This window comes from Aristolochia californica, unplaced genomic scaffold (genome assembly GCF_029961685.1).
Source record: "Aristolochia californica isolate CCGP_79_NKW_82.1479 unplaced genomic scaffold, dmAriCali1.0.hap1 SCAF_10, whole genome shotgun sequence".
NCBI classification, from domain to species: Eukaryota; Viridiplantae; Streptophyta; class Magnoliopsida; order Piperales; family Aristolochiaceae; genus Aristolochia; species Aristolochia californica.
Genome location: NW_027181771.1, coordinates 32,369,851 through 32,384,883, shown reverse-complemented (window position 1 = coordinate 32,384,883; position 15,033 = coordinate 32,369,851). Strand labels below are relative to the sequence as shown.

The 15,033-nt window shown below is 40.1% G+C and overlaps 3 protein-coding genes and 1 long non-coding RNA gene across 4 annotated transcripts; 3 read left to right on the top strand and 1 right to left on the bottom strand.

Annotated features, from left to right (window-relative positions):
* The first annotated feature begins 1,248 nt into the window (after window positions 1–1,248).
* On the top strand, window positions 1,249–6,447 carry LOC137936651 (UDP-glucuronic acid decarboxylase 1-like). Its single transcript, XM_068781459.1, has 7 exons — window positions 1,249–2,188; window positions 2,892–3,038; window positions 3,187–3,266; window positions 4,458–4,541; window positions 4,636–4,710; window positions 5,837–5,929; window positions 6,030–6,447. Exons 1-7 carry the CDS (start codon window positions 1,480–1,482, stop codon window positions 6,219–6,221), a joined length of 1,380 nt encoding a protein of 459 aa, XP_068637560.1. The 5' UTR covers window positions 1,249–1,479; the 3' UTR covers window positions 6,222–6,447.
* Window positions 6,448–9,027: 2,580 nt separating this feature from the next.
* LOC137936646 (uncharacterized) lies at window positions 9,028–12,412 on the bottom strand. The gene is made up of 3 exons (XR_011109559.1): window positions 11,504–12,412; window positions 9,520–10,950; window positions 9,028–9,094 (listed from the first exon to the last, which is right to left on the bottom strand). It is a non-coding gene; the product is annotated as an uncharacterized lncRNA (long non-coding RNA).
* Window positions 9,583–11,178, top strand: LOC137936636 (protein SODIUM POTASSIUM ROOT DEFECTIVE 2-like). Its single transcript, XM_068781439.1, has 3 exons — window positions 9,583–10,170; window positions 10,259–10,334; window positions 10,773–11,178. The coding sequence occupies exons 1-3, from the start codon at window positions 9,712–9,714 to the stop codon at window positions 10,952–10,954; spliced, it is 717 nt and encodes a 238-aa protein (XP_068637540.1). The 5' UTR covers window positions 9,583–9,711; the 3' UTR covers window positions 10,955–11,178.
* Window positions 12,413–13,459: 1,047 nt separating the features above from the next.
* Window positions 13,460–14,404, top strand: LOC137936665 (dirigent protein 25-like). Its single transcript, XM_068781484.1, has one exon. The coding sequence runs from the start codon at window positions 13,460–13,462 to the stop codon at window positions 14,402–14,404; it is 945 nt and encodes a 314-aa protein (XP_068637585.1).
* Window positions 14,405–15,033: the final 629 nt, after the last annotated feature.

The following is a 15,033-nucleotide window of genomic DNA, read 5'->3' as shown; positions in this document are numbered from 1 at the left end:
AATTGCTTAAAAAACACATCAACCATTTCATTTATTTCCCAACAAATATGTTTAACCTCCCATATATCAAAATGAATGAGCTTTGACTACCAATCAAACATAAACTTGCAAGCCCCCCATGATCTGGGGGCTTAGAGACGTCTTGTAGTGAACTAATGGTGAGGAGCCCCCCTCCCCCCCATGAGAATAACCTTTTTAACATAAAGATAAAGTGAACACAACAGCTAAATATTCTGCACATGCTTCAACCACATTATCGTAAGCATTTTTGTTTAACTGCTTACCTTGTTTTAGGTCATGTTGATTTCTAGGGCATTTTCATAATGTTTACAAAGGGTTATGAGATGAAGGAAGAGAAAGAAGGGAAGAGAAGAAAGAGAAGAAGGGAGAAACCCTAATTGATAGAAGAGAGGAAGAGAAGGAAAAAAAAAAAAATCAAAGAGAAATCGAAAAAAGTGAGGCTAGAGTTGAATGCTCTAACCCATGCTCCCATGCCTCTATTTATAGTTGAAGTGTGAAGATTACAATATCCATAATAAAGAGGCTAGAGTAGTCTCAGTGATAGGAAGAACACATCTTACACATGTCAATTATTAAGAAGTTGCCCGATCTCTTCTTTTCTAAGAAGCAAAATTGTGTGATACTTTCAACAGTCGAAGCTGGATACATGTCTACAACCTTGTATTCAAAAGGGATTTGATTGATATGAAACTTGTTGCAACAAATGACCAACTTGTAGATATTTTTACAAATGTCTTCCTTCTAATTTTTTTTCAAAAGGTCGAAGTAAATCAATTCTCGTGAATTTGGAATTTGTCTAAAATTTTACAAATTTTAGAGGAAAGCAGTCAACTAATACTGTGACTATTAAAATTCCAACAAGTTATGAGTTTTTTCATACAAAAAATCAAAATTTACTCTTTACCTACATGACTTTTCATTGCCCCAAATCCTTCTTTCCTCACCCCCAAATACATTTCTAGGCACCATGACCATATGAGGAAGAAGTTCCTTCTAATGCCAAAAGAATGTTGGAATCAGGTCTCAATCAAATTTGATTGAGCTAGACCAAACTACCTCATTGGCTTTTAACTCATAGATTTCAAGAGCTATTGCTTTTATGATATCACTTATAGAGGAGTTAGCTATGGGCTTCTTCAATTACTTGCACAAGGGGAGAGATCCACCCTCCACATAATTTCACCAATAGGTAATGCATCTGAATGAAGGTGCAATAAACGGAGGCTACGGCCACGATTTGAGACAGATAAGAAAATTGATATCAGCCCCTATCATCCGTTTTTCTCCGATCTCCCGTTCGGACGCAAAGGAAATCTTTCACCCCCGAACTGGTTTTCTCGAGAGAACAGTAAGATAACCGGTGCGTCTTCGTTGCATTCCGTCAGTCCCAGCAAAGCAAATTTATGGGGTAATGCTCTAAGGTCGTACGAGGGCCGAGAGTTTGTAAATACTCTCTATATGGTCCATATAGCAAGTTACCCAAATCTCTCTCTGGAAATTCTTCAGATCTTCGACGTCCGGGATCGAGCTTGCGAGATGAAGCAGTATCACAAGCAGACGAGCTTAAACCACAGAAGAGATGATGAAATGCCTGTCCAGTCACACCCATCGCCCTTTTCTAGCAGAACCCAGAAAACTAGATCACTGTACAGATCGGTCAATTACGTTCTCAAAGAACAGAGACTTTTGTTCGTACTCGTCGGCATTCTGATTGCCTGCTCCTTCTTTATGCTCCAGCCTACTCTGATGAAACTGGGACCTGTAGAAACCAACCGCCTTATCCCTCAATCCATAAATGTGGGTTTTAGTGATCACGAACAAGTATACCCAAACGAATACTCTAGTTATGCGTCTGTCGGTGGTGCGACGAACCGTGTTCCGAAGGGTCTTCCTAAGCAGCCACTGAGAATCGTCGTGACTGGTGGAGCTGGCTTTGTTGGGAGTCATTTAGTGGATAAGCTATTGGCAAGAGGGGACAATGTGATCGTGATTGATAATTTTTTTACGGGGAGGAAGGAGAATGTGATGCATCACTTTGGGAATCCCAAATTTGAGCTAATTCGACATGATGTCGTCGAGCCCATACTGCTCGAGGTTGATCAGATTTATCACTTGGCATGCCCTGCTTCCCCTGTTCATTACAAGTATAACCCAGTGAAGACAATCATATCCTTTTAGCTCGATCTCTTTCTCGCCCTGTTGTTCTTTTGCTCATTAGTATCTCACGGCGTTGCTTCTCTTCAGAGAAAATATAGCTCTGAATTTAAATGCAAATGTTGACAGAATTGGTAGTGTGTTTCCGGACATGCTGGTTGTTGTCGTCATGGTTTTACTATTTCTCCATACTGATGAGTTATTCGTCAAGCTGTATGATAGTCTTGTCTCTGCTTGGACAACACGTAGATCATCTGAGCTGACATTGAAGTTCGTTTCATTTTATTAAATTGAATAATTGCATATAAAAAACCTAGTAAACGTGAGTAAATGTGGCCTGAATTTGAGAGGTTAAAATTTTGTTAGATTTCTCAAAAAAGATGATTTTTGGTTTGCGAAACAGTTTCTCTCAGAAGCAGCTTGGGTTTCCAAGTGATTTCCTGGAATTTGAGAGGACATCCTTACTTGACATAGACAGTATGATCTAATACTCAGGTTTCTGAAAAAGTGTAAAAAATGTGCTTCAAACCATTGTCATTTGACTTGGACCCATTCCAAGAATGTCATTATATTTCAAATTGCTCGTTTACACAAACAGGTCTTTCATCATCTATGAGGAGTTTTTGACAGTCCTTTCATAATGTTTGTTTTGATTAGAGCATGATAATGTCCGCCTGTTCCATGAAAATGAAATCCAAATCTTAACAATGATTACAAGACAAATGTAATGGGAACTTTAAACATGTTGGGTTTAGCAAAAAGAATTGGGGCCCAATTTTTGCTGACAAGTACTAGTGAGGTGTATGGTGATCCTCTTGAACACCCTCAAAAGGAGACTTACTGGGGCAATGTCAATCCTATAGGTGAGCAATCAAATCAACTGTGTTTCTGTTTTTTTTTTTTTTATTGCAATGTATCATTAAGTTTCCTACTTTTGGATTTGTTTTCAATAAACGATTGGGGTCCAAAAATGCACGTGTTTTAAATTCAAAAGGATTTATCCTCTTTTAGGTGTAAGGAGCTGCTATGATGAAGGGAAACGAACAGCAGAAACTTTAACTATGGATTACCATCGTGGTGCTGGAGTTGAGGTAACTTTTAGTGATGATTCCTTATAAATATGAGCGTGGAAGTTATTTACGTATTGTATTATTTTTGCTCAGCTGCATTTTAGGTGCAACTTTGGCTGGCATTTTTTTTCCCCCATGTAAAGGAAAAAGATTCTGGATCAAGTAAATCATTCATATTTCTCTGAAGTTGGAAATTGGAGTTGCCATGAAAGAGTTTCTGCTCATTCAATCTAATATTTTTGCTAATTTTTTTTTACATGTACTTCAAGCTACTTCATTGATATGACCTTGACAAAAATAGAGGATGTCCAGGAGTTAATTTAGGAGAGTAGGATTATTTGAGGAAACTATTTCAGTGAATATTTGAAAAGTAATTGCTGACGATTTGTGATACATTTGGTCATGCATCCTTTCTTATAAAGAAATGCATATGAAGAATTGGGATGTTTTTTCTTTTAGCCTCAACCACATTGAGGTTGGCCACAAGGATCCTTTTTCATCAACACATTTTTGTGGTCTACTCTATTTGTTGTGGGTCTCTAAACTAAATTTGGCAAAACCCTTCAAATGGTGCATTGGTAGGTGTGAAACACACCTAAACTATCTCAAAATACTTCCTTTGTTCTAGTCATGCTTCTATCATATAATCATTCTTGGCAAGATCATAGAGGTAAGAATACAAAGACATGAAAGGGCTGTTCTGTACCTCATGCTGATGAAGGGATGTTGAGTATTGGCTGGTGCATGTAGTGTTCTATGCAAGGTTTCTCTATGTGCGTGTTCACAAAAAAGTCAAGATGGCATGGTTTTTGTTGTGTCTCCCATTCATGTGGTGGTTTCTAGAATTAGATTGTTCTAACGTGTAGCTGAACTGTCAGTCATTGAAGGGTGCATGCAATCTCTATTCTATAGCCTCTTTATGAATTTTTTGGACTTTTTAGTTGTTCCATTTTTTGTGAAGATCACTTTTATACCATCTTATTGTCAATCCCTTTTTACTGCTCCAAATTGGAAAGGCAAATAAATATATGAAACAGACTACATTCTAGTTCATGTCTATGTTATGAATGGAGGGGGCGGACTCCTGCATCTGGTGTTGCTGTGAAAGTGTCCATATGTTTATTGCAAATAATCAACATGAATGTTTGTTTTGAGCTTCATTTAATTGCATAGAAAAAAAGCTCCTTTGGTTTGAAAAATATGTAAATTCAGGTACGTATTGCTCGAATCTTCAACACATACGGGCCTCGAATGAGTATTGATGATGGGCGTGTTGTCAGCAATTTCGTCGCTCAGGTTACCTCACCTTTATTTCCGTTTGTCTACTTGATTGTTGTTTTAAGAAGTCATCTGTACAGGTTCGTGATACTGTGGTACTTAAGATATACAGGCCCTGCGCAAGAAGCCATTGACAGTCTATGGTGATGGGAAGCAAACACGCAGCTTTCAGTATGTCTCTGACTTGGTAATTGTCTTGCCTGACTTGTTTGGCGAGTTTATATACATCTTACTCCTGTACAGAAAGAAAATTATTCAGTTTCTGGAATCGTTTTTAGCATCTCAGTCTTGAATTTTATTCATATTTCTCCATGTGGTGCAAGTGTTTTAGGTTAAGATTAGATATCAGATCTCTGTTGGTAAAACCTTTGAAGAATTTACTGGTCATAGTCAGTGTAGCCAAATTTTTAGGGCCTTTCTTCAGGTAGTAGTGGTGTCATTTTTCTTTTTTGCGAAAGATGAGATAGATGGGAGATACAAACTAAAACCCTAACAAACTGAGGGGGCAGGCTAGAATATTAAAAAATACAAAAGCAGAACAAACAAGAACAACTAGAAATACTATCAGGAGAAAAGACACCAAGAATCTATTCATGTGTGTTTTTATACTTTATACCAAGAATCTCATGTTGCTGTGTTAGGATAAGAAAAAACTGTCTTACAGTGAAATGTGGAATGAGAAAGAATAGAATAAAATATATGGTATGAAAAGTATGAAGTTTGGCACTGTGCTTTGACTTGTGTAAGTGGGGCGCAATGTGCAAGATATACAGGCATTGAGCTGAAATGGGTTTTCTGCTTCCTTGTTGAATTTGGATTAACCTATAATATGTAGTAATTTAGCTGAAAGTTCTCAGATTGGATTTATGCACTCCCCTAGTTTCCATTTTTGTGGACTTCATAAATCCCAAGGTGGAGGATGTATTTATCTTTCTCTATACAAATTAGAGGCATTCCTTCCAGTGGTTCATGAATAGATGCAATCTATACCACAGATCAAGATGGGTTTTTTTGCCAGAGAAACCTTCATCTTGAACCTTAGTGGTGATTACACTAGGAAGAAAATTAACATACTTGCAAAATGTGATGTGGGTGGTTAAAGTTCATCGATTTTATTTTATGGTTTTTGGGCCTTCCAACATGTGTAGTTAGAACTCGTGTCCATTTGAGTAACTAATTTGCATATAGAAGCCTTATAATTTTTTCTGACATTTTTTTTTATATTCCAGTAGTTGACTTGCTGAGATTAAATTTGGGCCAAATCTCAAAAGTAAAGAATTGTAAATTTGATATCATACTTATGGAACTTACAGGTTGATGGACTGATGGCGCTGATGGAAGGTGAGCATGTAGGACCGTTCAACTTGGGAAACCCTGGGGAATTCACCATGTTGGAGCTAGCTGAGGTCAATTCTTTCAGCCACATTTCATCCATTTCTACTAATTTTTGCCTTTGATATTTCCGGGAACTGTGGAGATTCAATGGCTAGACTACTTATTTGCCAGGTTGTCAAAGAGGTGATTGATTCTAGTGCAACCATTGAGTTCAAACCAAACACTGCTGATGACCCGCATAAAAGAAAACCCGATATAACCAAAGCTAAGGAGCTTCTGAATTGGGAACCAAAAGTATCCCTTAAGGAAGGTCTGCCTCGCATGGTTACAGATTTTCAGAAACGTATCTTGAATGAAGAGTAAAGAGGTTTTACCAAATGAAACTGTGGTTTGTATAGTATGGAAAAGACAAGCATTTACCTTTCCTCTTAGAAAATCCTATTCGTGGTTTTTGTGGGTTCATTCATCATCTGAAATTTCTTCTTCCATCGACAGGGACTGGAGTATTTTGATTCTAACTTTTTGATCTAGGACTGAAAATGGGTCCTAGAATGTCGAATGAATGGGTAGTCGTCTTTATTTCATGTGATTTCCTGTCTTATTACGATATCACACCTCTATTTGATCCATGGCCTAAACTAAATTAACAAGACCAAAAAATATGAAGATAAGTCCAATAGTCCCCTTTACTCTTTCCTCTCTCTCTCTTTCATCTATTGGAAATTACAGAAGATAACATGGATCAAATGCTCGATTCTATTTTTAGGCCGAGTTCGGATCAAACCGAACTCGAAGATAACACTGTAAATTAATTGTTCTCTCGATTAAATTTTAAAAGTCACATACCAGCCGCTTCAAATCGATGTTAGATTAGATCCCAATGACCAGGAATTATTGTACTTTCTGCCGTTCAACCGGATAATCCCAGGAAAATGGCTCTCAATCTTGTCTAGTCGATTTACGCGGACTTTTGGCTTCCTAAACCTTCCGTCTCTTTCCCTTCTTCCCCGTCACATTCACAATCAAGAGCAAATAATACGAATCTTGTCAAAAAAGCAGTAACAATCCGCCGCCTGTTGGGACCCCTCCTCGTATCTTTTGCAAATAATTGGACGCCACGTCCCAGAATGATCTTCTCATCAACGATAATAATTCCACAACTTTCTGCAACTGAAATGTTAGAATAGAGTTCCATCTTTTTGACTGTTCGGCCTTTTTACTAAAACAATGTCGTCCCCCGTTTTGAATGCAGCGGCAGCAGAACACCCACCCTTCAAATAAAGTTACTGTAAAATCAAAGCCATCAGTAGTGCACATCAGGAAAGAAGAAGATAAAGGAATCAAGGGAGAAAGAACAGGGAAGATACTAAAATGTCTAAATCTTTCTTTCACTAACTAAAGTACACGCAACTCTTTAAACGCGTGAAGGAGAAAAATCGGTTCCCGGGGACCCACGAACGGAGAGGAGTCTGATTACCATAATCAATAATGAAGCTGCAGAATAGTTAATGGAGGCAGTAGGCAATGAGTTACAGTAAATGTGAAGAAAAGAAAGAAGAAGAGGGAGAAGACTCTGGAAGATGTCAGAGCAAACTGGGTAGGATGAAAAGCTGAAGAAAGTGATGAAAGGCATCGGATTCTATCCGAGTTGTGTGAAGCAGGAACAGAATGGAACTGAAAGAAAGTGGGTTCCTGTCGTCTTCATCTAGAAAATCAGAGAGCATTTGTTCGTCAGGAATCTGCATTTATTTCCAGGAAATATCTCCTGGTTTATCACTGCGGATTGAGTCATTAACCTGCCAAAAGTAAAAGAAACGACAAGGTATAGTTGAGCAACTTTACGCTGGAGGTCTCCGTTTTGTACTTGTCCTCGTTCCAGAAACAGCAACACCAAATTCGATTTAAGATTTGAATTTTCTCAAGCAATCAAATAACCTTGTTCTTCAAGTAGTTAATTTTTGTGTTCAGCGAATGGAGACCCAAGAACAGATTCACCCATAACGGAGCTTGGTATGGGTTCTCACCTCCGGGCTCCAACACTGTAACCAGTAATGGCCTTTGATTCCTAAGAAAAACTGAAATTTCATGGTTTTGATCAAAGTTGAAGCTTGCTGTAAATTGCAAATTCTCCGGCAGTCAACAAGCAACGATATCTTCGAATCAGTATCATTTCGTGTGTAAAGTAGAGCATCAACATAAAATAAAGCTCACCCAGATTTTATTTTTAATAAGCACAAAAGCAGGCTTAGTAATATAAAATCGGAAAGCATCAAAACTGACGGCAGCATCAAGCAGCCTGGACTGGTTTGATTTTTCAATTGCTTCAGAAAACAAAAGTTTCAGCGAGTTTGGATTTGCTATTTGCTTATTAAGATCACTTCATCTGACGTTCGAAAGAAACGGAAGACCTTATCTTATGCTTATGCTGGGATTTGCTATTCTTGCGAATTGACAAGTGCCAGAAGCTTGCAATTTTCTTTGAGGAAAACCCAGGTTAGGTGGCAAAGCAGTCTCCCAAGGCAGAATTTACTCAAGGTTTTCCAACCTAGAATAGAGACTCGACTCAGGTTCCCCATAGTCTCATAGCACAACTCAAAGTTTGATAGCTGGCCTTGGCGCAAGCCTGGGGGTACGGGTGGCACTAAGCTAAACCGGTTTGCGAACCGTTCGAGCTCGAACTATTACACTGGTTATTATACATTAGTATGTTCCATTACAAAGTCTTGGACTTTTCTATGACAACATGCCGTTAATTGGTACTAAACCCATCAATATATTCTCTTTAATTATTTTTATAATTTTTTTATTTTTGTAGCTTTAAAAGTAGGTTGGAGTTCGAACCAAGCTAGAGGTCGAGCTCAAACTCGGTTAAAATTCTTTGACTCGAGCTTGATTCCAATTTTAGGTTTGAGGCTGAGCTCAAGCTCGAGTTTGAAGTATTCAGATCAAGCCAAGTTGCACAAGCTTGTTTTCTATTCCAAACTGGCATTTAAAAAACTAATACATAACCACAGTCTAATTTACTTTAGAACTTAGGATTTGATATAGATAAGCATCTCCATTTGATTATCAATTATCTTCCTCCACTAATCCAAACAGACCAGAAATGTCGCAGGCCATGGGAGCCCACATAAAGGACGAGGCCCCACTGGCTATGACCATCGTGCAGCCTAATGATGGTGCCCCATGGTGCACCCTTTTCCACTTGTCTCCTCTAATAAAATAACTCCACCGGCCTGGAAAGAAAAACCATGGAGAAGGTAGATGATTATGACAAGTGTTAATAATAACACAATAATTTTCGAAGCTTAATCAAAGTCAATTTGGGGAAAATTGGGTTCATGCATGGGCAAGTTACAAAAATTTCATGTGAGGACCACGGATTGAAACAAATAATGGGACCCATTTTAATGTGAGGGAACCTTTCTATTACTCCATGCACTCCTAATGAGTCACAGTGTGACTCAGTGATTTGTTCATGGGTAGATACTAATTGAGTTGAATGTAAATCAGGCTGGTGGTGGTCGTAATTATGGAAGAAGTAATGGAAAAGGCAGAGAGCAAAGAGAGGTTTATAAGTAGATAAAATGGCTTATTGGGTTGTCATTTTATCTAATTCCTATCCAGTTTGTTCTTTAATTCTGTGTGGGGGGGCCTTCACCTTTCTTCTTACTTTCTCTGCGTGGAAACTCTCCTTAAAAAGCAGCAGAAGAGCCAACTTCACAAGGAAGTTCCTTAGCTTTCTGTCCCTCTCCTCCTCTCTCTCTCTGCTTTCAGCAAATGCAGTTCATTAGTCTGTAATACCCTCTTTTCTTCTCTCTGTTCTATCTCTTTCTCTCTCGCGGCGGAAAAGATGAAAGGAATGAAAGGAATCGATCTCTTTTGTGCGTCTCCGGCGTCGACGGCCATATGCGTGAGCATGGATCAGAAGTCGATGGTGAGGAGTAGCAGCCGGGTTCTTGATCGCCACACGCCGCGTCTCATCGACAGCAGGAGATCATCGAAGCTGCCTATCTACCCTGCTTCTTCTTCTTTCTCCGGTGCTTCTTCTTCTTCTTCGTCGTCGTCTTCTTCTGTACACCCCAACTCAAAGCCAAAACCACACCGACCCAAGTCGAGAAAGACCTCTGCAAAGCACAAGGACCAAATGAGCCCTCTGGGCTCTTCCAGATATCTCCTCAGTGAGGATGCTTACTTCGACGTATTCCCGGATTTCGACCCTGTTTCAGCTTTGGTTCCTGTACAACAAGTAGTGAGCAAGGCTGAAGCATCTGAAGTCTTCAAGCCTTCTTCCCCAACGCGACATGAACAGGTCCCCCTCCCTCTCTCTCCTTCTTTCCCCTTCTCCTTCTCCATCCATCAGTTTCTGGGATTTGCTGATGAGGTGATTATTTTTGCAGGTTGTCGTCTTGAGGGTGTCTTTACACTGCAAGGGCTGTGAAATGAAAGTCAGGAAGCACATTTCCAGAATGGAAGGTGAGAAAAGCTTACAAATAATCACTGCAGATTCTTGAGTCTCCATATTTGACTATCTTCTACATAGTTTAAGCTTGATTTTCAGACGAGCCACTGGAGCTTTGAGCTTCCACTCCATTGCTTTCCTGTGAATTGAATCTAAATACCCTTCAGGGTGAACCAGGGGACGATTACAGGCTTGATCGGTTATTTGAGACCAAGCCACGTGAAAAAAAAAAACCTGTATGAACTGATTCACACAAAGCACTCACTCATGTTCATTTAAAATAAAATATTTAACAGAATAAACAACATTTTTAAGCCACAAACCTCGGAAGTTCAAATGGGATTTGAATTTTGTCCCAGTTCATTGAAACTTAATTTTTCTATTTGAAGGAATTCTCCATTTCAACGTACTCAGGTACTGACTATAATTTTTCAACCGTTTACACTTTACAGGAGTGAAATCTTTCGACATCGATTTTCAAGCGAAGAAGGTGACAGTGATCGGCGATGTCACCCCATTAGGAGTGCTCACAAGCATATCGAGGGTCAAGAATGCACAGTTCTGGCCTTCACCGCCGCCGCCACGGCAGTCTTCATCTTCGGCTGCACTGCCGTTACCGTTGTCTGTTTACTGATAATCAGGAGAAGAGAATTAACTCAAAATCTTGTAAGACCTTTGTAGCTTAGCTTATATTAGATGTGAAGAGATGACAAAATCATCTGTGTATGTGAATGGAATATATCCACGTCCAAGTGACAATTAAAGTAGGCTAAAGGGTTCGTTTGCTTTCTTGTCTATCATTGCGTCTTTAGGGCTATAGGGCCCTTTATAAAATCTACTCTGAAAGATGTAATGTGGCTTGTGGCTTCGATTTTAAAATTTTAAGAAGGCCCACACCCCCGAGAGGGGGGCTGTATACAGACTCAGCGTATATTATGACAGCGGCTAACCAATACATCCAAAAGACCAATCTGTTAGATGCAAAAAGTTAACCACTCTGACAGGGCATTAATTAAGCTTACAACTTAACAACTATTGCATAGAAAAACACTATTACAACATATATATCAATATGATGTGCATGAAGCCTAGATCATATACAACTATTACTAAGAGATACATGGAAATAAGAATTTGGAAAACACAATCTCATAACAAAAAGTTTAATGGAAACAAAGTTTACCTGTAATGTCTATTCTATTCCGTCGGCAACAGAAAATCTCGAAGAAAACTGGTTGATTAAAGAGGCTAAGGAATAGGGTAAAAACAAAAAGACGTTCGGTGGTGGTGAAGAACATAGTGATGACATTGTTGAAATAGGGCATCCTACGATAGAATTCAAGAGTTTTTATACTCTATCGATTTGTTAGAGAATATGGGATAATCGAGGACTAGAGTTCAAAGGAGAGCGGATAAGCTCTAACCTTTTTTGAAGACTCATTGTCGGCCCTAAAGGCCCAAAATCAAAGACATTTAAGTTACCGAGTTAGCTCGCGAGCTTTCAAACGAACCGAGGCTCAGCTCATGATCTTGAATTCGATTCAAAATCGGGATAGGTCAAGCCGAGCTCAAACTGTTCACAAATCGAATCGATTCAATTCGATGTGCGTCGCCTTCAGTTGTGAGAGAACCAAATGGATGGGTGGATCCGAGATCCACAATTTTTACTTGGAGAAAACTAATTTCATGTAAATAAAATTCGTAAAATAAATATGTTTTTTTATTGATTTATTTACTTTCGACATCGAGGCCACTGGAATCACTAACACGGCACTTCTCCACTGGGAGGAGAGACGCTAGAAGGCCGAGTGACGGCGCCCTTGGACAGCATCGGGAAGGGAGGGGGAACCCTAGGAGTGGCCGGCCCCGAAGGAGGAATTGGGACTCCTTTGGGCAGCTTTCTGAATCTCCCGCCGGCAGCCGCAACTCGAGGATGCCAGTTCGACTGATCAGCGTGCGCCAGTGAACGATCCGCTCCATTGACGACCCACCTCGCTGATTCAGACTGACAGACGAGGAGGACAAGGGCAAATGCAACCACGAGCCACTTCGGAGGAAGCTTCAAATTCCCGGCCATAATTTTCTCTTTCTCTTCGCCACGGAGCTGCACCTTGTGATTACGTCTCTATTAATACAACGGGAGATGGTGGCGGCCGTTTCGTCTCCATGTGGGCCTTCTCTGATTATGGACGCCTTTGTCATGAAGCTTATCAGCAATGCCAGATTTCTTGCTTAATGAAGCATCGAAATAAATGAAGTTGGTTCAGTTTCCAGTGTGGTTTCACGGCAGCGAACGATTTCTCATTTCTGGCGCAGATTCCTGTTCTGATTCGTGAGTTTGTGGAGCTCTTCTAGGCAATGGAGTGGAGAAAGAAAGAGAGAGAGAGAGTGAGTAATAGGTTCAATTACAATCTTATCTAGAAGGAATGTAGGATTCTCATTTCTACTATTGATGTGCGTGAAGGGCTACCACCATGCAAATCCTAATACATGGATCGATTTCTGACTTCGAGAGAAGATCAAGCTGCTCATTAAGCTCCCCATCAAGTGCTGCAACGTCTCATATCACATTGACAAAGCGTTATTTACATTCGCACTCATCAGCTGCCATTTTTCAAAATAAAGTTCTGAATCTAGTAAGAAAATATATCTAAATTCCAAAGAGGGTGACAATTATTATGTTGGATTCAACATTCATTAAAAAAAGTCATCTTCCTGAAAGAACTGAATAAGATGATAAGTCGAAGCAAGGCTCATTACTGGAGATTTTCAAGCTCTTCACCTCAGAAAGTTGCCCTCAGTCTTAATCAGATATCTATCAATTTCTTTACTGGATCCTAAATCACTATATATCCAATGACTAAGTCGATTCACACCCAAAATTTACATTTCTTATTCTGTCTCTCTTGGAGCAGTTAGATTTCAACTAAACTCCAACTGAGATTATCTCAACCATCCCTCTGTCCAGTTATGGAATCTGCAACGACTCCATCTCATCTGCTCCTCTTTCTTAATAAACCTCACTCAAGAGTGACTCGCCTCTTTCTCTTTATATACCCCCAAAATCCAAGCACTAGTCATCACAGAGCAAACCAAGAACCACCCCTCGAAAGCACTGCTGTCTTCTCCTTTGCACACCATGGCAACCAACAAGCCAATGTCCCTCACACTCAAGGCTCTCACCTGCCTATTGTTGTTAGCAATTTCCATGAATTGTGCTGCCTCGGCTCGAATCCTTGACCAGGTTGAACCACCCGTTTCGCCGGTGGTCGTCGAACCACCGCCGGAGGAGACGCCTGACCCTGATGTAGCACCTGTGGCCACTACCACTGCCTCAACACCCACTGTACAACCGACAGCCGGTGCCACCGCTACTGCTACCGATGCAGACCACCACCCTCTAACATTCTTCATGCATGACATACTAGGCGGATCCAACCCCTCAGCCCGCATTGTAACTGGTGTTGTTTCTAATACTGCAGTTAGTGGGCAGCTTCCCTTTGCCAAACCCAACGGAGCTGTCCTCCCCATTAATGGAGGAGTCAACCTCCCCACCACCAATAATGGCATTGTCAACAGTAACAACAACAACAACAACAACCTTCCGTTCCTCACCGGCCTTGGTGGACAAACAAACACCATTGTAAATAACAATGGCAATAACATCATCGGCGGTAATGGCCTCCCCTTCCTCAATGCAGGCCAGCTCCCATCTGGGGCCTCCCTCCAGAAGCTCCTCTTTGGCACACTGACTGTCATAGATGATGTGCTTACTGAAGGTCATGACCTGGGGTCTGGCGTAGTTGGAAAGGCGCAGGGTTTCTATGTGGCAAGCTCTGAAGATGGGACCAGCCAGACCATGGCTTTCACGGCAATGTTTCAGGCCGACCATTATGTGAACAGTTTAACGTTTTTTGGGGTTCACCGTACCGTGACCGACGAATCACACCTTGCGGTGCTCGGTGGGACTGGAAAATTTGTGAATGCGAAGGGCTACGCCATTGTTAAGACATTGAACCCTGAGCAGCACACAACAGATGGAGTCGAGACCCTCCTGGAGCTCACCGTCTTCCTCTCTTACTAGTTTGCTGAATCTGTGGACGAAGTCTATTTTCATGTTCCAATCTGTGTGTGCGGATGTGTGCTAAGACCAGGGCATGGGGCAGTTGAAGAATGTAATGTTTGTTTAAGGAATTTCTAGTATTTCTGTTTATGAATCTTCTTTTCCAACATCTCATCAATTCTCTTTTAATTTTTTCAATTATTTTGGTCTGAAATAAACTTTATTAAGCACAAGAATAGGATCCAGACAACAAGAATTGTTACATAGAGAATTGAAAAACAGGTAGATTGTTCCTCCGTTATAAGCTCATTCTCATAATAAAGCATTCCCCTCTTCCATGGATTATAGGGATCTGTTTGGAACCCCATTGAAAAGAAAAGAAAATAAGAATTTGATCATTATTATTCCAAAAAATAGTTAGTAAAAAAGGAGAATTTGATCATTATCTTATTTTTACTAACTATTTTTGAAAATAATAATAGTCAAATTTTAATTTAATTTTTCTTTTCTAGGGGTTCCAAACAGATCATAGAGGTTGATAGCAGATCAATCAAATAAAGCAAATTGGGACGAGTTCATGGCCTTTTACTTTTATAATAGATTCCGAAACTGAAGAGTGATGACAAACAGATATCCAATCTCAGTAGAAT

Excerpts from the sequence above, each read along its gene's own strand:
- LOC137936651 (XM_068781459.1), top strand. The coding sequence starts at position 1,480 with ATGGTCCATATAGCAAGTTACCCAAATCTCTCTCTGGAAATTCTTCAG. Across the intron at positions 4,711-5,836 it reads TTCAGTATGTCTCTGACTTG|GTTGATGGACTGATGGCGCT; the intron begins GTAATTGTCTTG and ends TGGAACTTACAG. Across the intron at positions 5,930-6,029 it reads CCATGTTGGAGCTAGCTGAG|GTTGTCAAAGAGGTGATTGA; the intron begins GTCAATTCTTTC and ends CTTATTTGCCAG.
- LOC137936636 (XM_068781439.1), top strand. The coding sequence starts at position 9,712 with ATGAAAGGAATGAAAGGAATCGATCTCTTTTGTGCGTCTCCGGCGTCG. Across the intron at positions 10,171-10,258 it reads CCCCAACGCGACATGAACAG|GTTGTCGTCTTGAGGGTGTC; the intron begins GTCCCCCTCCCT and ends TTATTTTTGCAG. Across the intron at positions 10,335-10,772 it reads GCACATTTCCAGAATGGAAG|GAGTGAAATCTTTCGACATC; the intron begins GTGAGAAAAGCT and ends TACACTTTACAG.
- LOC137936665 (XM_068781484.1), top strand. The coding sequence starts at position 13,460 with ATGGCAACCAACAAGCCAATGTCCCTCACACTCAAGGCTCTCACCTGC.